Source organism: Talpa occidentalis, unplaced genomic scaffold (genome assembly GCF_014898055.3).
Source record: "Talpa occidentalis isolate TD23 unplaced genomic scaffold, MPIMG_talOcc4v2.1 talOcc4.13, whole genome shotgun sequence".
Lineage (NCBI taxonomy): Eukaryota > Metazoa > Chordata > Mammalia > Eulipotyphla > Talpidae > Talpa > Talpa occidentalis.
The window spans coordinates 2,933,004-2,955,313 of NW_023601322.1; the positions used below are offsets into that span (position 1 = coordinate 2,933,004).

The 22,310-nt window shown below is 47.5% G+C and overlaps 1 protein-coding gene and 1 long non-coding RNA gene across 4 annotated transcripts in view; one reads left to right on the top strand and one right to left on the bottom strand.

Annotated features, from left to right (window-relative positions):
• Positions 1-7,897: 7,897 nt before the first annotated feature.
• LOC129145665 (uncharacterized) lies at positions 7,898-14,746 on the bottom strand. Its single transcript, XR_008551584.1, has 3 exons — positions 14,623-14,746; positions 9,252-9,321; positions 7,898-8,099 (listed from the first exon to the last, which is right to left on the bottom strand). It is a non-coding gene; the product is annotated as an uncharacterized LOC129145665 (long non-coding RNA).
• A 1,717-nt stretch (positions 14,747-16,463) lies between these two features.
• Positions 16,464-22,310, top strand: part of NETO1 (neuropilin and tolloid like 1) — an 85,475-nt gene continuing 79,628 nt past the window's right edge. For all 3 annotated transcript variants that reach the window (XM_037508410.2, XM_037508411.2, XM_037508412.2), the window contains exons 1-3: positions 16,464-16,583; positions 18,491-18,544; positions 18,782-18,919. In XM_037508410.2, the coding sequence (XP_037364307.1) occupies positions 16,556-16,583; positions 18,491-18,544; positions 18,782-18,919 (220 nt within the window). In that variant the 5' untranslated portion in view covers positions 16,464-16,555. The remainder of the gene's footprint in view (positions 16,584-18,490; positions 18,545-18,781; positions 18,920-22,310) is intronic.

The window sequence follows — 22,310 nt, forward strand, 5'->3', positions numbered from 1 at the left end:
TGAGTTATTAATCGATTGTGACAATCATTACCCAGTGTATAGATATGAAATCAGATAGTCACATTGTATATCCTAAATAGGTACAATTTTTGTCAATTGTTCCTCAATTGATCTGAAAAATAAAAGATTCTGCCATGGCGGGTGATGTCGGTCAGGAGGCCCCCGCTGGGCTCCGGAGTGGGGCTGGATCACGGTGTCTTCATGTTCTCACAGAAGCTCTGGCTCTGATCCCCACCAGACAGCCTGTCTGATGTCCAGAAGGTACTCAATAAACACTTTATAAATTCAGTTGGGTTGAAGACTTGCTCCTTCATGCATCCTATATTCATCAAGAGACCATCGTGTACGAGGAGTTGAACATCATTAAGTGACATGTTCTGTGCCTTCACGGGGCTTATTTTCTGTGGAGACACAAGCAGGATATGAACAAGTCAATATATAGAAACATGAATCTTGTTCATTCTTAATGTACACAGAGCCAATTTTTAAATTGCTTTCTAAAAGTTTATCCAAGTGCACGAATTTCTCATAAATGCAAAAGGCTCACTGGTGACACAGTGGTGGAAGGCAGAACTATGGGGATCACAACACTATAAGAAAAAAATTAATTAATTTTAAAACATATGCAAGGCTCTGTGGGGCCTTGAGAGCCTGAGATTCCTTTCCCAGACACGTTGCATTATAATATCCATTTTATTATTATAATTCCTTTATAGCAGTTAAAGCAGAGACTTATAGTCACAGGGACACCAGGTTCTAATAAGTCTGTCCCTCACACTGGGGTGGTCTAGTTTTCTAAACTTCTAGAAATATTTCATTGTTAACAAACATGCAGAAACACAACAGAATTTCTGGGAGAATTTATTTAGCAACCACAAGAAAGTGGTCAATATTGAACTTGCTTTTAAAATACCATTGAGTACAATACATGCAGATCAGAATAAATTAAGTGATAGTAAGACACTGAAATAAGTACACCAGAAAGGAAACTTGTGTCTTCTACTAACCCCAGTTTAAAATATAACTCCATTCCTTTTTTGCTGTTTTTAAGCTTATTCTGTATTTAAAGATTTCAACTGGGTAGGAAATGCAAAGTACTTTGAGACATAGAAAGCCCATGAATTTTGAAAACCAGTGAATGTTGTGAATGAGTGTGAAGGTGGGGGGAGATTCCTAATTAACACATTTACGTCAGCTTGCATGCGTGTTCCTCTTTTTGAAATCTGCTGAAAGTAGGGCTAAATATAAATGGTAATGGATAGAGTCCTGTGTTAGTTTCCTGAGGCCATCGTAACCAACCACTACACACTTGGGGGCTTATAACAACCCAAGGGTCTTCTCCCACAGTTGAGAGGGTGAAGTCTGAAATCCAGATGTTGCAGAGCTTGGCTCCTTGCGGACACTCTGCGGAGAAACCATTCCAGACTTCACACTTTGTCTGGGGACCCCAACAATCTGCGGCTCCTCTGCCTCCTCCCATCTCACATGCCTCCCACCCCAGGGCCCCACCTCCATCCTTTAAGGAGGCTGGTCACTGGAGTGATACTCTTGCCCCGATAATCTCATTTCTGCAGATCCTTACTTGAATTATTCCCAGTGAGAACCTTATTCCAAAAGAGGCCACATTTCGTGGTTGGAGGTGGATGTCCACTTGGAGGGAAGCTATCCAAGCACCACAGCTGGCACAGACAGGTGTTCCTCATGTGAGGAAAGGCGGTACCATCTTTTGTTCCTTTAATAACTTCCCATACCTCTTCCTAATCTTCCTCTCCTGGTGTTATTTATCCTCTAGTCTTATTAGTCAAATTAATTTAAAACAATAATATGCTTTTTCAAATGACTTTCTCATGGCCAGGGGAACTCTTAGCAAAGGCATAATAGTAAATAGCAATCCATTAGTATTTATAATTGTTTTAATTAAAACAGCAGTTTATCTGAATCTCAGAAGTACTTATTTATTGTGCTGCTTCTCAATTTTATTAGCATAATGTTTGGTTCATAGGAAAAGAACAGATAAAAGTAAATGTTATTTATTTTAGATAACTTATGCAAAATATCTGGAGTAAATTGAATTGCAATTATTATGTACAAGAGCATGCACTTAACTGCAAAAGCTTGAGCTAGAACAAAATTATATATTTGATTCTAGAACAAAGATGACATAAAAATAGAACCATACCTGACCTCAGTTTAACATTAACAGCTTAATGATGCTAAATTTTATTCTGACCATAACTTAAAATATCATTGACTCTCTATACAGACTTGCTCCTCTACTTAAGGGCCTTCCCTCTTTGAACAAGTACCTCCCATGTCACAAAGAATATACAGAAATTATAGCTTCTTGAACTTGCATTAGTGCCAAATGAATGATTCTGTTCTATCTTAAGAAAATGCCATTTCCTTATCTTTTATAAGTCACTGTCATAAAAATTATATAAATACTTAATGTTGCATTTTATTGAATTGGGTGAAATTAGCTCTATGGTAACTAAACATTCTGAAGTTTTCATTGATATTCTGTCCTTTTAAAGGTTCAGTCCATTTCATAACAAGGTACTTTAAATTACTTTTAAAGTAATTTAATCAGAAGCCTGCCCTGTAGACTACTGTGTCTTAGCAATAGATAGAATAGACATATTTAGAAATAAACCTCTCTTAAGGAAAATGGTTATTACATATACTTGTACATTTAAAAATATTTGAAATGGCTATCAATTTCAATAATTGATAATACTAATGAATGCATGTCACATCCCCAGTGCCATATAATGCCAAAGAGATTATTGAATTCAATTATCAATATTTATATAGTAGCCTTTTTGGCAAACACTCAGTAAGTTGTAAAGTGGCTATTATGTTTGGAAATAGACTGTAAGATTCACTTCATATCCTGATAATACTTGCTATTGTTTTTAAGACTACGCTGTTTCCATAGTTACAGCTTGAAGCTCAAAGAGGCTCTCCTATTCTTTGTAATATATGAAAGGATGACTTTATTATATTTTGATAGGGTATAACATCCACCAAATATACAATCGTATAAATACAGTTTTTATTTTACTATCAGTCCCACTCTATCATGCATTAAATTCGAGCAAGAATTTTTGATACTGAATACAAATAACAACGTTTAATATTTTAGAGGCTCCTATCAAAACAAACTGAAGGAAAGTGAGAGAAATAAAATAATCTCCAGCTTAGGTGATTCTGTTATATTACCAGTTATGTAATTTTTTTTTAATTCGTAGCAATGTAAGTCATCCATTTGTTTATCCAAGTCAATGCTTGAAAATTAGAATACAGTTTGTAGTTTTTTTTTATTTTTTTAAAGATTTATTTTTTTATGCATACAAGTACTGGGGTAGAAGCCAGAGGTGCAGGGAGGCGAGAGGATTCACCAGAGAGAGTGGGGAGCAGAACAGGCAGATGTTCTGAAAAACTCTGCTGAGGGGAAGCAATGGACAAGAAGAGGGGTCTGCTCCACAATGATAGCTTGATAGTGCTGTCTTTAACCCCTTCACCACCAGGGAGGCCCCAGTTTGCAGTTTTTTTAATGAATGAAAACTGACTGTCTTGATTGCATTTCAAAAGAAACAGTGAACATTTGACACGTTTTTTGAATGGTGGTCCTCTTTCCCTGCACCACCCACATCTCAAACCTCTGGGGAGCGATGTCCCCTCTTCAACTCATTCTGTTTCTCATGATTAAGTCACTTATGTTTCCAGCTCTTCCTTTTTTGCATTCAGAAGGCAAAGTTGACACAAAGGATGTTTAGCCACTCCCTAGATGAGATGTGAAATGAGGAAGATGGGATGTCTGAAAACTAAGGAAACATCCTCATCCGCTCAGAGGATTTTGAGCTTTTCAAAAGCAGGATTGGACCACCTCTTGGGCTGCTTGTTTGTTTTAATTCATTCTTCAATTAGAGAGGCAAGGATTAAAAATAGCAAAGACAGGTAAGGAAGCACCGGAGCCCAATGCTGACTGCTGGCAATCTTTTAATTGGAACTTTTGAATTCCATTTGTAGGTGCAGTTTCAGAATAGGTTGAAACCATTTGAAGCAATTAAGGATTTTGTGGATTAACTGAATCAGCCAGTTCCTCACAAACCATCTACTCCACATCGCTGCCTGACATCGCCTCCCTGCTTTGGAGGCTAATTGCTTAACTACACCTGTCATCTGTTGCACTGCAAATTCCTAAGAGCAGATTCAACATGATTGTTCTTTAATGAAAAAGAAATATGGTCTCCATTTACTGCTTTCATTCTCTTGAGGTAAAGAGATTTTGTTCTCAATTTTAAACCAAATGCTATTATCAATATCCCTTGGAAATTCTACTTAATTAGAAAGCTCTAGTCATAAAAACTGCCAAATAAAAACTTGGGTAGGTTTTTCAATTAACTGCATTTAATTAGAATTATATAATATGAAGTCGATCTCCTTGTGCCATTGATGCCCATCAAAGAGGGTTTGGCTTGATCAAAATAAAGAAAAAGAACATTAAAGAAGTAATGGATGCACACAGGATATGGATGCACACAGTAATGGATGCGCACAGGCACAAAGTGCAGTAACACACCTGGCTGACACAACAAGAGCCAGAAAACCTTCTAGCTGAGTGTCTCCAAGTGTCCAGTCCAGATAGCAGGCAGCTCCCCTCTGTGTCCAGCACAAACCCGTATTACCAGAACATTCTCCCAGCTCTGGCTTGAAAACAAACACCAAAAACCAAAACCTGGCAAGTCAATCATGTGACTTGTAAGTTTTAATCCTTTGGTTCACAAAGATAAAAACAAACCCCTATTAGCTTTCCTTAGCAATGCTGCGAGGTCTCAGCCCTGTCTTTAAAAAGGAAGAAAACAAGGCGTCCTCAGGGACATGTCGCCTCCAGGCTTGTGACCCACTCTTCTCTAAGTGGCGAAGACCTCAAGGCAGTTGACCACATTGACCAACGACCATCAGCCCTAGCAGGCTTCTCTCCTGCAGCTTGCACGGAGGACAGAACGCAGGGAGAGCGTGGCCTGAAAGCAGCCCGGCAACCACGTCTCTAAGACAGGGTGATATGTGCTCATATGCTCTGGGAAACCTTGCACGCTTGCAAAAGCTTGGTTGTTAGATGTTGTTCAAACTCTAATGGGGAAAACAGAGGCGTGCATTTTAGAGCTGGAGGCCTCCAGCTGTGCTGGATCTGGTGAATCTAGACATTTCACAGGCAAAGCGACCCCCACTCATGCCTGAGCGCCCATCACCAGATCAGAGCAGATGCTTAATTGGCCTCAAACAAGTCGGGCAGGTGGCTGTCATAGTTTATCTTTTCTGGAATAGAAGCTGAGGTGCCGGTGACATGAGGGATGTTAATTAGGGTCCAATAAATGTAGGTAGCAGCCCAGAAACAGTGAGCAGGATTGGTTAGAGGGAGACAACCCCCAGCAGGCAAGGGGGTGCAGCCCCAGAACCCGGGGCCTCCTTCCAGGGCTGCAAGCCCCGCCTTCCTCACCAGCTCTGCCCTACAGGCCATGCCCCCATGTCCCCTGTGGCTGCCGAGCAAATCCCGGAGGCTGACATGTGCATATAGTCTGGGGACAGCTTTCTCCTTTCTGAGGAGACAGGAAATACCAGGGTTAGCAGGTCAGTGGGCTTGTGTGTAACTGAGGCTGTGCTTTCCTGCCTCACCTCTGGGGTGACTACTGCAGTCAGGGCTCATAACCAGGCCCCTCCAAGGTCCTTTTCCACAGGGACCACAGTGGTCCGTGGTCATTGAACAGCAGCAGACATGGCCCTGGGTCTTTCGGGCAGAGTGGCAGAGTTTCTCTGTCAAGGATTAGGTAGTAAACATCATGGAGTTTGTGAGTTTGTGATTGGCCCCACGGGCTATAGTTCACTGGCCCCTAATTCAGGGGTGCCTTAAGGAACTCTGCCCGCCACTCAGGGTCACCTGGCAGAGGTGCAGGGCAGTGTGCCAGGCTCCGCGTGAGGCTGCTGGCCCCTGGCTCCAAGAACCCCCACAGGGCCTTGCCGACGCTGGGGACCCGCAGGGACTGGCCCCAACGTGGATGGGCTGGTCCTTAAAATACTTTGATTTTACCCTGTACCTCTCCTTGGTTGCACTGTGTCCTCTTGGAATCGCTGTGCTGAAATGCTAACTCCTGGTGCCGCCAACGCGCGCGTCCCTGCAAACAGGTCTTGGGGGGCACTTGGCTAAGGTGGAAACAGAGGGCGCCCGGGCTTGGCCTCCGGCAGGTGCCCGCTGCCTCCTGCCTTCTGGGAGGAGAAACGTGCTCTTACCATTCACGTCTCACCAGGTATCAGACCCTGTCTTAGGTAACCACGAGGGGAACAAAGAACAGATCAAAATCAGCTGCTGCCTTCCTCCGTTTGTCTACAGTTTAAACCTCTCCCCAAAGCAGCAAGCCGGCCGCCTCCAGCGCGGGGCCAGGGGTGTCCTAAGTCACTCAGGGGGCAGCCTGCTCCCTGCACACCGGTTCTCCCCGTGCCCATGCTCGTGTGACAGCTCATCGCTTTCGTTCTGCCTGTGTCTTGGGCACATCCTCAAAGCACCAGGATTCCTGAAAGGATTTTTTTCCCCCGCATGGATATTGAATTTCGATACAGACAAGCCTAGACACAGTTTTTAAAACTGTATAACCAGAATTGACATTCTCAGGAGGTGGGGGAAGCACTGTCACATGGTGAGGTGCGGCGCTCGACCCCCCCAGTACATAGTCTAGTAGATGAATAGTAAATGGATAGAATTTAATTTAAAAAAGTCAATTAGATAATGTGTATTCAGAGAAAAAAATTAATTTTAGCATGTATTGGAGGAAATATTGTGCTTTATTGAAAAATAAAATGATGATAATAGCAGATTCTATTCACATACTCAAAATAAAATAAATCCATCCCGGGACAAATATGGCCTAATTCCATTTCTATGAAGTAACATGGAAACAGTAGAATTGTGAGTTCTGGGGCTGGGGGGTGGTGGTGGGAGGCTGGGGGTGAGAGGATGCGATATGGAGTTTCCATCAAACAGTGAAAACGTTCTAAGGGCCTGTTCTATAATGTGCATAGACTGAGAAATACCATGCTGCACAGTAAAATTTATTAAGAGGGTAGATTTCACATTAGGCTTCTTACCACAATTAAAAACAGATCAATCCATTCAAAGCTAGAATTTTTTAGGCGAATAGATACACAGTTCAACGATCAGCTGATTACCTGCATTTTGCATTTGCAGCTTCCACTCCTGATAGGACAACTCAGAAAGTTTGTGCCCAGCACCCCTGTGCTGCTCTCCACCCTGACTGCAAGGGAGCATCAGAAAAAATTGCTGAACTCGAGATGCATCGATTAACACCCCTTCCTGTGCAAAAGACAATAAATCAACCCAAATGGAGTTTTGCAAAACTGGGCTCATTGACTCATAAAACTGAAACACCCAGAAGTGGTACTTAAGCACAATTTAATGCAGAAGCTCCAATTATGTGGAATAATTTGCTTCTGCTCTGCTTTACCCTCTGTTGGCTTTTCCCTGGACTCCTTTTACCCCCAGGTAAACTGGGGGTGAACACACTTGCATCCACTGTGGTGTAGATATATATGAGCATAAATACCATTATTCAGAGGCTCAGTAGGGTCAGTAAGAGCAGTAAGGCCCAACAGGCCATTCAGCCACATGAGTAAAGTCCTAAAGCAAACACCCATCTGACTGGGACACTGAGCTCCACCTGAAGAGTGACAGAAATAGTGTCATCCTACCCCCTTTGCTTCATTTGGCCACATGTCGACCCCTGACCAGCCACATTGACCACTGAATTAACACACTGGTTGACTATCCCTAAGTTACTCCGTAGTCCTGGAGGTAGAGGTGGAGCAATATATGTTTTTAATTTTTATTGTATATTTCTTAAGCAAAGTGTAGAATTGTTAGATTTTAATAATGCCTTTAAAAATTATCTTCCCTCCTTAATTTGTTTTCTTCAAATGGGGTTTTCAGGGATGGGCTTAATTTCACATTCAGTATTCCAGAAGAGCAGGTTTTCCTTCAAGCACCCCTCTCCGTATGTATGTTGTTCCCATCCTGAGTTATGTGCCTAAAATAAAGAATATGAGTCAAAGGTATATACTAAGACTCTATTGTAAAAATTCCTATTGCTAAGGGTAACAAGAAGAATGTTTCTATCTTTAAAATAATATATAGATTTTCTATGAGACACATCTTTCATTTAAAAAAGATAGGTTGGTACTTGAAAGTAAATTCTAAATAGACAAAAATAAGATATTAAATTTCAACACATGAATATCCATTTTCTTCTCTCTTCTACCTACCTACCTATTAATTGATCTATGTATCATGTATCTATCCCATCCATCAATCCATCCACCTACCTGTCATCCATGCACCCATCTATTATCTATCATTCTAGTCTATTTCTATTTATTGAATGCTTCTTTTCCTATTTTGGGTATCACAATTATAAATCTTTCATCCTTTTTAAAAGCAATGGATATTACTCATGTTCCCACCTAGCTAAGCTGGCATTGTGCAAACATGTCCTGACAGTGTAAGAAGTGTCGAGTATAGCGCACTGACTTCACGGATCAACCTGACCTTCTCACTCCTTTGCAAATCTACTCTTTGTTTACTCAATATAGAATCTTCCTAAAATGGAAAAAAAAAAACTCAAAAGGAAGTGGTTTTAGATAGATAAGAGCTTTAATTTTCCCTGGATGACTTTTTGATTTGAAAAGTAATTTTTGTAAAACTCAAAAAAAAAAAAAACCCAAAAAACTACTCACTAAAATGATTATCATGACTACACAAAAATGAACAAATAATATATTTGTCAATTTGCCTATGCCCTGAATTCTCTGGACTCCTCCCTAACAGGTGTTGTAGGCTTCTACTGCTAAAACATCCATTACCAGTCTTTCCCACATTTTGAGAGCTGAGTAAGGTTTGCATGTTGAGTAGAAACTTGTGGTAGAATTTCCATGGATACTATACAAATGTCCTGAGGAATGTATCAGTCAAATTTGGAAATAAAAATGAATTTCAGAGCAAAAGGGAAAATACAGTGTGCATCTAACAGTCTGTCCACAACGGAGGCTCTTCAATTTGCTCTATTTTCTTAATGCTGGACTCACTCTACCCTCAAGCTCTAATATTTGTTCAAATACAGGAAAGCAATAATTTCTTAAGCTGAAGATAACATATTGCTTTGATTTAAAACTCTGTTCCTCACCTTCCTTCATTGATTCTATATCAGCAGCTACAGTCACGGATCACATGTCTCAGATGGGGAAGTCCTGTTACTGTTTTGAGAGGAACAAAATTATTAGCAGGACTTGAGAATCAATCCCAGGTTCAAGTTGGTGATAAAATGTAAATATCAATAAAATATTTTTGATATGGGGGAATTTTTCTGTGACTGAGAATTTAATTTTTTTTCACAAAGACACATGAAGCAAGTATTACCAATAAACTACTAAAAAACTATTGGGGTGTGTCCTCAAAGTGTTGAGAAAATAAGGGCTTACAATGAACCAACTGGAGATACTGATATTGAAGGATTTAGATTTCCTGAGATTCATTCATTCATTCCTTAGGTTATGAAAACCTACAGTTTGATGGCCGGGGAAAAGTACTTCAACTTTGATCATTTTAACCCACTTTTTTTTTTTTAGCACTCCCACAACAATCATTGCTATACCAATATTTCTAATACATTCTCTTCTTCTGTAATCTATTACTATAAAATAAACCAATTTTAAACCTAGTGGCCGTGTCAACTTTGTGTAAATAAAAAATAGCAATCTTCACTTATATAAGCCTGTCCCTGTTTTTGGTGCTGTATATGCCATCTCACAGGGCGAAATAACTCTGTGTTATCACTCAAGTTTTAGAGATGAGAGCATACGGGGTAAGGGATTTTAAGTAGATTTAACATATCTACTTACGGACAGACCTAACATTCTAACAAGCTGTTCCTGACTTGGGTCTTCTTAACGTCTACACATCGGATTTAAACACTGTGAAGATCTCAAGGAGTTGTCATTTCTTCTAACAGATCATATGATTGTTACTCAGTTTGGATAAGTGTGATGTTTACCCAGCCACTTTGCATGTGTGTATAAGTAGTTACTCTTTTTTTTCCAGTAGATTCCAACCTGACATCTCTGCCATCTACCGTTTTAATCTCCTATGAACCAAGGAGTTCTGCTTCCTTTGATTTTGTCTATAGAACACTTGCTATGGTCTTTAATTGCTGCCTGGGTCTGTCCTGTGAGCGCCCTGGCCCTCACAGACACTTATTCCAGCAGGGACACGAGAAACCTGAATGCTCTGGTTGGGTTAAGTGGGAAAATGACAGAAAACATTAGTTCTTTCCTTCAAACTCAGGAAAAAAAAAATCCAAATTGAATTGCAGTTTCTGTTCTTGTTTTCTTCTCTGTTGAGGTTGAAGACCTGGACCACCTATGTCATTTATGTGACAAATAAAGTGACATTGTGGAAATCACATTCCTTTGGGCCTCACTTTCTTAATTTTTCAAATGACAATATGGGATGAGGTCAAGGATAGCTAACTTAAATGCATATAGAGACCAGGCAGATAAGCCCTAATGTACCATAACTCTGGGCTAAGTCCAAGTAGTCAAAGCTGGTATCGTAGAAAGAGTTGACAAAGATGCGACACTCTATGCTGGTGAAATGAAGTGTGGAGGCTGCTTCCTGCATGAAGCCTGGAGGACTTGAGGGTGGAGGAGATTGTAGGAATCCGTCACTTGCTCATTCAGAGTGAAAGGGCTGCTGACATTTGGGGATGTTGCTTGACTGGGATCCATATCAGGCTTTTTCAGCGAAGCACAGATCACCCAGAATTGGACTGAATAGATTACGTTAGTCAAAAGTGTCAGCTTTTAACCTTTGCCCCCCAAAAACCTGGTGTGCTTTACAGTTATTAATTAAAACAATTTTAACTTGGACTTCTCTGATTTTACTGATATTAATTCAGGTCTCATACCCTGCCCTGATGAGAATATCTAGTTCGCCTAAGACCAAAGCATGCTGCCACTACTCTTCAAGCAAAACCTAAAGCAAACATCTTTTTCATACACTCTTCAAATCTGCATCCCATGCGTACACGGTACATGACAAGCCTCCCGTTGGCTTAGGGGTCCCTTTGACAAAGGCTCACGCTGCTGGAAGGACTGTATGAAAACAGTTTTCTGAGGGGGCCTCAGTGTTATTTCCAACAACCTTATATCTCTTTTCACTCCATTAGAAGAGATCATTTTAGAAGGAAGTGCAATTGTGAGAGGTGATGCATGGCCCCATAATCACGATAAAAAATAACTTTATTTCCCAGAGAGAGGTAATGAAAATTAACTGTGTATGTTTTCAATTAGAAGACTGTTTTGAAGATTATTATTTTAAATGTTACATGTACTAAGAAGTATTGATGATTTTTAAATACAGTCACAATCGTAACTGCTGGCCTAAAACTCTGCAGTAGAATCACGGTGTTCTAAAATTGTATTATTCGTTGGCTTGGGCTGCCTTCAAACTGGGAGGGAAAGCATTTCATGTTTCTCTCCTTGTCTTACTACTAAGAAAGAAAACATTTGGGTCATTTCCCTATATTTTATTGTGTTTAAGAGAAAATGCCGTACCTTAAAGCTTAGAATTATTTTCATCAAGTCGATTTTGACTTTTCTCCCCAAATCATCCATATAACACCCAATGAAACATCAGGATAAAATGACATGTCCAAAAGAACCAAAGCAAGCAGCTTTGGGTGATGTAATTCGTTTATATAACTAAGGATAAAAAAAAATTACATCTAACCTATAAGTACCATTCACATATCTTGATTTAGCGATTTCTAGTAGAGTTGTCTTTGTACCCATGACTGGACGTTTTGGCAGAGAACATGCAGATTCATTTTTCTGCTTAGCTTACATTTCCCAAATATGGTTAATTCCTCTTTGCAGCTAGAGATGGAAACTTGTTTTCTCCCCAAGTTCACGGTGGATGTAGCCGCCTGATACTCCTACATAGTCAGTTCCTTTTCAGAGCAACATACCTTTTGTTCTCGGCACGTATTTGATAAATGCTCTTCTAGCTTTGGCTGGTTAATGGATTACTAGCTGGTAAGTAAGATGTTGATTATAAATAGCAATCTGGATATTATTTTATTAGCCACTGTTAATTAAATATTAGTCAGAAGGAAAATAAAGTTTTTCTAAAATTTTAGCATAGATTGTGGAATTTTTTTTGTTCTACCATTTCTCCAGATAGTGATAATCATACACTGTTCCCCGAGCATTGCTGTCATTTAATGCAGGACAGCACGGGCAATGCTGCTCGAAACTGGGTGGAGAATATAGTATTGGGAAAGTCTCTGCCAATATTCTTGAGATCCCTAATGATACAAGATAGTCCTACTTCTGAGAAAGCCATTTTTTCCCACAGTCATCTTCATAGACTATCCTGTCTCATTTAAATATAAGATTTCCACGATGTTAACTGTCTTCGATTGTATGAAAATGCTCTACTCTATCAGGACACGCAGAGCCGGTCAATGTTCAATAAAACCAGCTCTATGCTAAAGGATTGCAGAAATGCTTTTAAAACATTCCACTACGTGGCATCAAATCACCTATTAATACATATTTTGATAAACGGATGTTGCTGCACATATTGTTGTTGATAAAAAGACAAAACAGAAATTTCCAACCCAAACTATGTAAGTAAATGAAAACATACTTGGAAATCATCAAGCAATTTTCAATCTAGAATGTGTCAGGGCACGATTTTAGGTTGTTTTCTTTCTTTTCTTTTTTTTTTTTTTTTTCTGTAGCATCAGCTCCTTTAGTCACATTGAAGATGATGCCAATACTGCAGATTAAAGAAAGTCCTCTGGTGAGTCTGAGCTTTATTATCTCTACCCCGTCTTTGTTTTCTGATCCCAAAGCACATACTTGTCTATGAACGCTGCACGCATGTAGGCCTGTTTGGAGACAAATACCACATGCTTTTGAAGCAGAAGAGCAACTGTCCCACACCAATTCTTTTCAGGGCTTTGGAAATCTTTCTGCACATTCATTGCCGCAAGGTGCAAGTTTAAAGGAAAACAGTGACACTCTAAATGGGCTCAAGGGGCATTCATTCTGCCTCATCTATACGAATATTGTCGATTTCAAGGAGAACTTGTGGAGCGCTGGTCTCTAGGACAGCCCTCTGAGCTCGCAAGCACTGTTACTTTGGAAAGTCTTCCTTTCAAATAACCACATCTTGAAATTCGGCCACATGGGTGCATAACCTCCCCTGGGAGAAACTGATCTTTGCCCATAGGCTGGTTTTTCTCAGGAAAATGTATGGGTCCGCCAGTCCTCACCAAGTGGTGGCTCAGAACTCCAGAGTGAGAAAGCAGTTGGCCAAGAAAGCAGGACGTGGTCAAAGCATTTCTGCATATCTGAGCAGGAACATGCATAGAATCTTCAAGGAAGGAGTTGCAGCCAAACGCTGCAGGAGCGCGCTGGAGGAACCAAGCAGTGAAAGAAAGCTCAGGTGTCCCTCCAGGCTCTGGGACAGGAGGGGAGAACTTGAGTGTGTTTCTGTGGGGCGCCCGGGGCAGGGACACTACCCTTTGCACCGAGGTTTGAGCAAGTCCTCAGCCCCAGGGGTATCTCAGGAAGGCTCAGGGTTCAGAGAGGTCACGATTCAGGAGGAGCTGACAGGAAACACAGACACACTGGCCCTGAGTTAGGGTGCAGCGACGCAGAGGAGAATAAAAGGTTTGGGGTCTCTTTCTATTTTTGCCCCTGGGATCTTCCCCTATTTGCCTGTTGGAGCCACATGCTAGGAAAATGTCCCTGCGGCCTTTCCTAGCCGGCTCCCAAGATCTGTGTCGAGGAGAGGTCAGCGCTGCTTGAGGGGTGGATTCAGCAAAGCCCACCCCCTCCTCCTGTCTTCACTGGCCACTGGGAGACACAGTCATTTAAGGTCACCGTTTCACTGAAGAACGTTATTATTTTTGTGAAGAAGACATTTCCACACATCACAATTAATTCCCATCCAATTTAAGATGTCAAGACACCACCGTGAGCCGGCTCCGCGGGCCACTCTCCAGGGGCTCCCGGCTCTCGCGCGTTGGGGTGCGCTTGCCGGCCCTGCACCGACTGGTCACTGACCGGCCTTGCTGTTGTTGGGCAGCTTTTGGCTTCCATGCAGCTGCAGAATTTTCCTCGCACTGCCCCCCCCCCGCCCCCCAACTCCTCCCTCCTGAGATGGTGCAAGAATCCACGTGGGTCACAGGACCCCAGGGACCTTCTTCCTGCGCTCCCCACACCGTCCTCTTCCTCCCAGATTCACAGGCGGGCGGAGCACACGCTGGCTCCCGCCCCCGCGCCCCTGCGCCCCTCTCCATCTTCTGCACCTCCTTTTGCTCCTCTCCAAGGAGGCCTGGTTCTCTTAAGTTAAGTTGGCGCCGTTCTCTCTCCCCTCTCGACCAGACCCTTCCCTCCCAGGCTCTTGCTCATGCGCGTGCGCTCATACACACACACACACACACACACACACACGCACACACACTCTCCCCCCTTACTACCTACCTTTCTTGCAGCTGCCTGGATACCAGGACCCCAAAGCTGGGTGTCAGGAGTCCTGGAGGCCATGCCTGGGCCTTGGGGATCCCCTTCCAACTTGGGGGTCACTTCATTAGCCCTTATCTAAAATCACGAGAGGCCCCCCTCTCTGGGCGCTGCGCCGGGGTCCGAGGGCAGGACGGCCGCCGCCTGAGCCCCCAGCGTCGCGCTCACGCGGGCGCCGCAGCAGCAGGTGCGGGGAGGTGGGGAGACGCGGGGCGCCCCGCGGCAGCGGCCCCGCCTGGAGCGCGCTCTGGCCTCCCCCCGGCCCTGGCCTCTCCCCTCGGCCCTGGGGGTGACCCCAGCCTGGCGGCCGCTCCGCTCGCCACAGCCTGGTTCTTCGCACGGCCGGCGCCGCCCGCCACCCCCTCCCGGCCGCGGGAGCCGGGTCCGGCCGCGGGGCGCCCCAGCTGCGGGCGCTGAGGCCACGCGCCCCCGGGGACCCGCAGCCGCCAAGGCGGAGGCCGGGCTTCGACGGCCGAGTCCGGGGCGGGCGGGGCGGGCGGGGCGCGGTGCTGCGGCGGCGTCCAGGAGGCCCCCCCGCACCCCCCCGCACCCCGCCGCTGCCTTCAGGGGCCTTTGGAGCCGGGGCTTTTCCGCGGCGGTTTCCCCAGCAACTCGGGGTTCACGCGCCGCGCGCGCCCGCCTCCCCGCCGGGCCGGGCGCGAGGTGAGGGGCTGCCCCGGGGGCTGCCGCGTCGGGGGGCGCGGAGGTGACCTGCGAGCCCCCATCTCGGCGGGAGCGGCTGGCGGGGCGACCCCCGCCGGCAGGTCGGGTGACGAGCCCCGAAACTTTCGCGCCGCCTCCCTGGCCCGAGCCCCGAGCCCTGCGCGCTCGCCCCCGACGGAGCCCGCGCCCCCCGGGCCGAGGACGGGAGGGCGGGGGGGGGGACCCCGCGGCTGCTCGGCCGGGAAATGTGGAAACGTCACCCCGCGCGCCCCCGCGCCCCCCGCGCCCGTGCCCCGCAGGGAGGCCAGGCCCGGCGCGGATCTGCGGGGCGCTCGGCCCCGCGCCCCCCGAGGGAGCCCCCGCCGCCCCCGAGCCCCGCGGGCGCGCAGCCCCGGCCACCGCCCCGGACCCCGCGCGCCCGCCCCGGGGCGCCCCGCGCCCGCCCCCCCGCGCCGGCCTGGCGGAGGGTCGCGCGGCCCGCGGCGGTGACTCAGGCGCCCCTCGGTCGCTGTCCCTCGCCCCGCCCCGCCCCCCCCGGGCCCCCCGCGCCCCGCGCGCGCCGCGCTCCTCCCGCCCCCCCGCGCGCCCGCCCCGCCCCGCCCTCCCCGGGCTCGCAGAGGCGGCGCGGAGCCGGGGAGCCCATGACGGACCCGGCGCGCCCGCCGCCCCTGCCTCAGCGGGGGGCGCCCGAGGGCGGGCGCGCGGAGCTCGGCGGCGGGGCCCCCTGCGCGCGCGGCGGCGCCGACCTGCTGCTCGCGGCGGCCGCGGCCGGGGCCTGAGCGCTGCTGCCGGGCCCGCCCGTCGCTGCCGTCGGTCGCGGCCCCCGCCCGCCGCCCGGCCCGGCCCCGGGGCGCCCCGGCCCGCCCGCCCGCGCCCGCCCGTCCCCCGCCGGCCGCGGCGGCGCCCGGGCAGGAGGAGGCGCGGGGCGCGGGCGCCGGGAGCTCCGCGCGGTCGGCGCCCGGGCGTGATGCGCGCGCCGTGCGGGGCGGCTGGGGGTGCCGGCTGCGCCGCGGAGCGAGCGCGGGCGAGCGCCAGGCAGGGGCGGAGGGCGCGCGGCTTCGGATCTCGCCGCCGCGTGGGCTCGGCGCGGCCCCTGCCCGCTCGCGCGCGGCGCCCCTGCGTCCTGTGCCCGGCTCGCGCATCCACGCCCGCCCGTCCGCGCCGCCCGGGAAGCGCCCCCGTCTCTCGATGGAATTAGGGGAGCTCGGAGCCGCCGCCGTATCGCTCAGACATGACCCATGGACGCGGCGCGCTGCCCAGTGAGTACCCGCCGCGCCGCGCCCCGCAGCCCCCGCGCGCCCGGCGCGGGGAAACTTTCCGTCTTGCCGCAGCGCGGGACGGGGCGGGGGGCGGGGGGCGGCCGCGGCCGGGCCGGGGGCTCCGCCCGGGCGGGGACAGGGTGTCCGGCCGGCGGGGCGCTCCCGGCGGGGCACGTGCGGCGCGCGCGGGGGGCCTCGGGCGGGGGCGCAGGTGCCGGGGCGCGAGCGCGGGGCGCGAGTTTGCGGGGCGAGGAGGAATCTCCCTTTTCCTGGGGCTCCGGGAGCGCCGCGGGCCCACCGCCCCGCGCACTCCGCCGGGGAGTTTGGGGGGCACCTGAAATGCAGCGCGCAGGGGACACGTCTCCTGCCGGGGACGCCCGGTGCTGCTGCCGGAGCGGGGTCCCCGTGCCGTGGGGGGCCCCCGAGGAAAACAGCATCCGAAGTCGCCGGGCAGGAGGCCGGATAGGACCGTGTGTGCCGGGGTTTCGCAGCGGCGCGCGCGGGGACTGTGGACCCGTGACACCAGCCGGCAGCCGGCGCGGCTCCGAGCGCATCCTGCACCCGCGCCCGGGCGGCTCCGGCGCGGCGGCACGCGGAGTAAAGACAACCCCAGCCGCGCGCCCGGCCCGGCCCGGCCCGGTCCAGCCCGGCCCGGCCCGGCCCCTGCGCGCCCGCGTGTGCGCAGACTCCGGCAAGTTAGGGGAAGTTGTGCCCGGCCGCGTCAGCACCGCGGCCACGGCTGCGTTTTCCTCCAAAAGCCGAGGACCCGGCGCCAGCGCAGAGCAGCCCCGGGGATGCGACTCCCCCCAGGCTGGCCGCGAGGTCCACGACGCTTCTTGGGGGAAAACGCTTAGGCCCTCCCCGAGTGGGCTCCCGCTGCGGAGACCAGGGTGATGACCCCCCACCCCTTCACGAATTAATTTTAAGTGGATTTAGGATGAGGTACCCGATAACTCCTTTGGGTGAATAGGCAACAATAGAGGTAGAAATGATGTAGCAAGCGGGAAACCCAGAAATGATGACGGTAGGTTTTGTCAAATGTTGAGTGATGCAAAATTTGGAAGGAAAACAGCAGTGTGGGCTCTAGGGGTCTTTGCAGACATAGCTGCTAAGGTGCATGCAGCCTGTTTTTGATCTATAAAAAATGTCTGGATAAAATGCTTGTAAAAATCGCCTAGCTTAAAATAATCACCTATTTCTGGGAGTTATAGAGAGTAAATCAAAGTTATGGTTAGAGAGATCAATAGCGGGGCTTTAAAAATGCTGAGGCCTGGGATTCCTTGGTAGCTCAGTATGATTTTATAAGGAGCAATTTTATGATGCAGCTTAATGCCTCTAAATCACATTAATCTGTTTGCCTCCTGTTCCCCCTCCCCACCCCAGCTCCCCACTGGCGTAGGATTTGCCCAAGTTTTTTTTTTTTTTTCCTCCTTATTCTAATATTCAACCCCATTGGGAAGGTGTTGGGATCTGTCTGGAGTCTCTCTCCTTGCTTACTCCTCCTTTTCATGCTTGTACCTGCTGCCTCCTCCTTCCTGAGGAGATGCTGGCAGGGCCTTTTGTGAAGGCTGGCTTGGGAGCAGTGTGGGCCCCAAGTGTTCCTCCGGCTGAGGTGACTCCAGGAGATAGAAACACGGCCTCTTAGCTGGAATTTTTGCATTTGGGAGTTTGGGTCTCACCAACTCTTACCTTGCATTACCTCCTGAAGGGATTCCTAAGTTTTCCCGATGTGAACATTTTGGATCATTTTTTTGCACTTTCGGAGTCAACTCAGAGCATTAGCAAAAAACAGTAACTTTAAAAATCGGTCTGCTTTGAAATTGTACTTTAACGGATGCTGTTAAAGAGTTGCAGCGTTTCAGTGTATAATAATATTATGTGTCTCTAATTTTTCTTTTCTGTTTCAGTTGTAGCAAGTTTAATCATCCTTCACTTGTCTGGGGCAACCAAGAAAGGAACAGGTGTGTGGGGGTGTGTGTGTTTCTTAGATGGGGCTGGGAGACCTCTGCCTGCATTTTCCTATTTCCCCGTATTCTTAATATTTTGGAAGAGCTGCACATTTTTATAGTATGTCTAATTGCTTGGCTTTGACTAAGACAACATTTAGAGATTAATTTACTAATGGATATTAGAAGAATGTTCTATGTTAGTTTTAGACAAAAGGGGATGATCATTCTATTGAATTTTTTTTCTTACAGAAAAGCAAATCACCTCAGAAACACAGAAGTCAGTGCAGTGTGGAACTTGGACAAAACATGCGGAGGGGGGGATCTTCACCTCCCCCAACTATCCCAGCAAGTACCCCCCTGACAGAGAGTGCATCTACATCATAGAAGGTGAGTTCAGGGCTGGCTGCCCCAGGTCCAGCAGCCTGGCTCTCCCTGGCCCTCTCTGCCTGGGCGGGCCGTGGCCCTTAGCCCTCACCGAAACTGTGTTTGGAGATGAGGGACAGCAGTGTCTCTGTGTGACCGTGACAGCTGTAAAATCTGGACTCATGCTAAGTACTAAAGTTATCAGTAATGGGTTCTGTGCAAGGCAATTCTGGGAATTTTTTTTTTTTTAAGTCCATAATTCAGTTTGTTTTCCAGTTGATTTAACTGACTTGGAATTCTAAAGTGAAGCAGTGGGAGCAGAGCTGGCATAACATGGCCTTTGTATACTAGTATTTTACTGATTTAACAATCATTGGAATAACTGAAAATTCATTATTATTATTACAAGTTCATTGTCATTACTTTAATAATATGAATCACAGAAAACGTATTAAAACCACACATAAGCCCACCGCTGTGCCTTCTGAACATCAGTCTGAATGCCAGTTGCCTTGGTTTCTGCTCAGAAGGGACATTATCATACCTGAGCCCAAAGTCAGGATTCCAGGTGTTGATGCTTATCTTATCTTATCGTTTTCCCCCAACTCCCAACTCGGATGGTAAATAGCTCGGAAAGGCAGAATTGCTTCTCTCTGAACATTTTCCTATTGCCGTTACCTCTGCAGACACCACTCAATTAAGTACAGCTTTTAAAAATATGTGAACATTTCCTCTGTGACAGAAGATTTCAATTTGCAAGTGTTAGGTCATAGTATTTCCAAATTTGCAATTGTTTCGCTCTCCCCAGACAGGCAGGCAGGCAGAAATGCCTTAAAGAAAACGATGCCTGTTCAGTCTTTACTTACAAATCAGGGACATGTTTGTTTGATGGATCTTTCAAAGATCTCACTTTCTTTTTAACTGATTTCCAGAACTTCTATTTCGAACTAATTCGTTTTCTCTTTGTAATGTTTGACCTAAGGCACTTTCTTCTCCTTGTCGTACGTGAAGTTTTGCTTTGTGCAAAGATAGAACATAGTGCAAGAAGTAGGAAAAAGAGTGTGTTCTGGTAAGAAAGCTATTGTTACAGGACAGGGAGAGGGGCACCCCAAAATACCCAAACCTGCCCACTCTAAATAGGTTCTGCCATCCACCCCATCAAGACAAAACATACTCCAGTGCGTGAGAACTTCACTGGAGAGGAACTTTAATACAATTAGTGTGCAAGACAGGATGGGGAAGGATGAAGCTTCTAAATCAAGCACCCAAAGTTACCCATCCCCTCGCGGGTAAAGGTCCAGCCAAACAGCAGTGGCCCAGAGCCAGACCCTGAGGCCGCAAACCCTGCCCCAAGTCTAAGGCACCTTCTGGTGGGGACCCATCAGAAGAAAGGGGTCCGAAAGAGCCAGACAAGGAAAAGAGCAAAATCAAAATCAAGGCCAACGCTGCCATTGTTGACCTCCCTGCAAGAGCACCTTCTTCACGAGTCTCCCTGCTGCCTGTGCCTCTTCCAGGCTCCTCCTTGCGCCCCATTCTGCTTCCTTCCTTCCCCAGTCTCCTCTCCAGCCTCTCTCTGCTCAGCTCCACCCTCCCTTGGGTAGGCCAGGGAACCTGTCACCTCCCCTTTTCCTGGGGACCCCCCTGTTACACTATGAAGCTGAGCTCTGGCAGTTTTTCCTCCTCTCATGATTGATAGAAAAGGAAATATGGAAATACGGAAATTCTGGGTTAAAATTAGTGGTGTTTTTTATCAGGTTAATATCACACATCTATTTTATATATCTGTTATCAATGCTTCTATATTAGAAACTTTTATAAAGCATATAAAGGCATTTAATCATAGGAAGTAGGTATTTTGTTTCCCCATTTTACAAATATGGACACTTAGGACCAGAGGGGTTAAATATGTCGCTTAAGTTCATCTGACATAATTTATGTTTTGAAGCAACAGTATTTTAAAACTCCAAATTATTAAAAATAATTAAATCATCTAGTTGGCTCATTTAAAAAGATTAATTCAGAAACAAATCTTTGCATGTTAATTGTGCTTTCATGTTTTTTATTAGAATTAGAAAGCATTGCTAACATAAGGTTTAATGTCATGCGCATGTTCACATTTATTTGTAGTTATGTCAAGGACAAAATTTAAAATTGGGAAATAAATAGAATCTCTTTACTATTAATCATACTTCTAGGCTCTTTTTGAAATAAGTCACACAAGCAGTTGTTCTCATCCATTAATTGAACACAGTGTTTGCTGAGCAACTGCTTACCGCCTTTCTAGACACAGTTGGAGGGGATTGGACAACATAGACTTGCTACTTGTCTTATGCACTGACAAAATGGTCTGGGACGCGCCCCCTTCAGGAAGCAGTCTGAGGGCCCCCCCAGGTGAGCAGTGTTTGGGATGGAGAGAAAAAAAACACAGGCTCCCAGGAGAAGAGATGCTACGGGCAGACTTGAAGAACATCCAGGAGAAAGTCTCGTGGACAGAGCGGCTCAGGGCTGGGGTGTAGGTGGGGACCCCGTCCTATCACGGGGGCTTCGGCCTCGAGTGAGGGGGGAAAGTGAGTCCCGGATACCAGATGCCTCTGAGGATTTCGTGCTCTGCCTGTGAGAGTTCTGACATGGCCTTAGGAGACAGTGGGGTGTGTCTGCGGTGAGGCAGGAAGAGAGATACAGGGAGACGCTCAGCAAGTGACTGAAAGGAAAGGATGCAAACTGGGGCCCCTGCCGGAGACCAGGTTGATACCGGAATTGTCAGGCCTGGTCTCCCCGCCAGGGACGGATCCCAGGCTGCAGGGGCAGCGCTGAGTCCAGGCCACTAGCCCACCACAGGTTGGTGTCTCACGAAGCCGCAGCAGGAACTTTGCAGATGCTCAGGCCAGTGAGCGCGAAGAGGCAGGTTTGTGTAGAGAAAGAAAAAGTTTATTGAGGAGAAAAGGAACAGAAATAAAGCGGGACAACCAGGCCATGAAACAGGCCGTGAAACCAGGCCAGGGAGGGCAAGGAAGCCACAGTGAAGTCGTGTCTCAGGGAACATAGACCTTCTTTCCCTCATTGTTCTAAAGCCCCACCCGTCTCTCTGTGATTGGTGAGTTCTCAGGGGTCTCACTTCATCTGCTGCCCAGTGGGGGATCTTCACGTTCCTTATCTAACAGGTGTGTCTCTCCCCGAGTGTTGCATCTTCCCCCTTGCTTGATAGATTTATCTTTATGGCCCCGTCTCCCGGATGAGCACCCCTGCATGCTAGGGAAGAGAAAGTCAACCATCAGCTATTGAAGGAAAACCAGGCTGGCGCCCACGGGTCTCCGTGCTGACCCTTCTCGTCTCCCCCTGGCATGAATGGGTCTGCTGCCCTAATTAACCCACTCTCCGTTTCCCCAACTCCACCATCCTGGATCCCCTGGAGGAA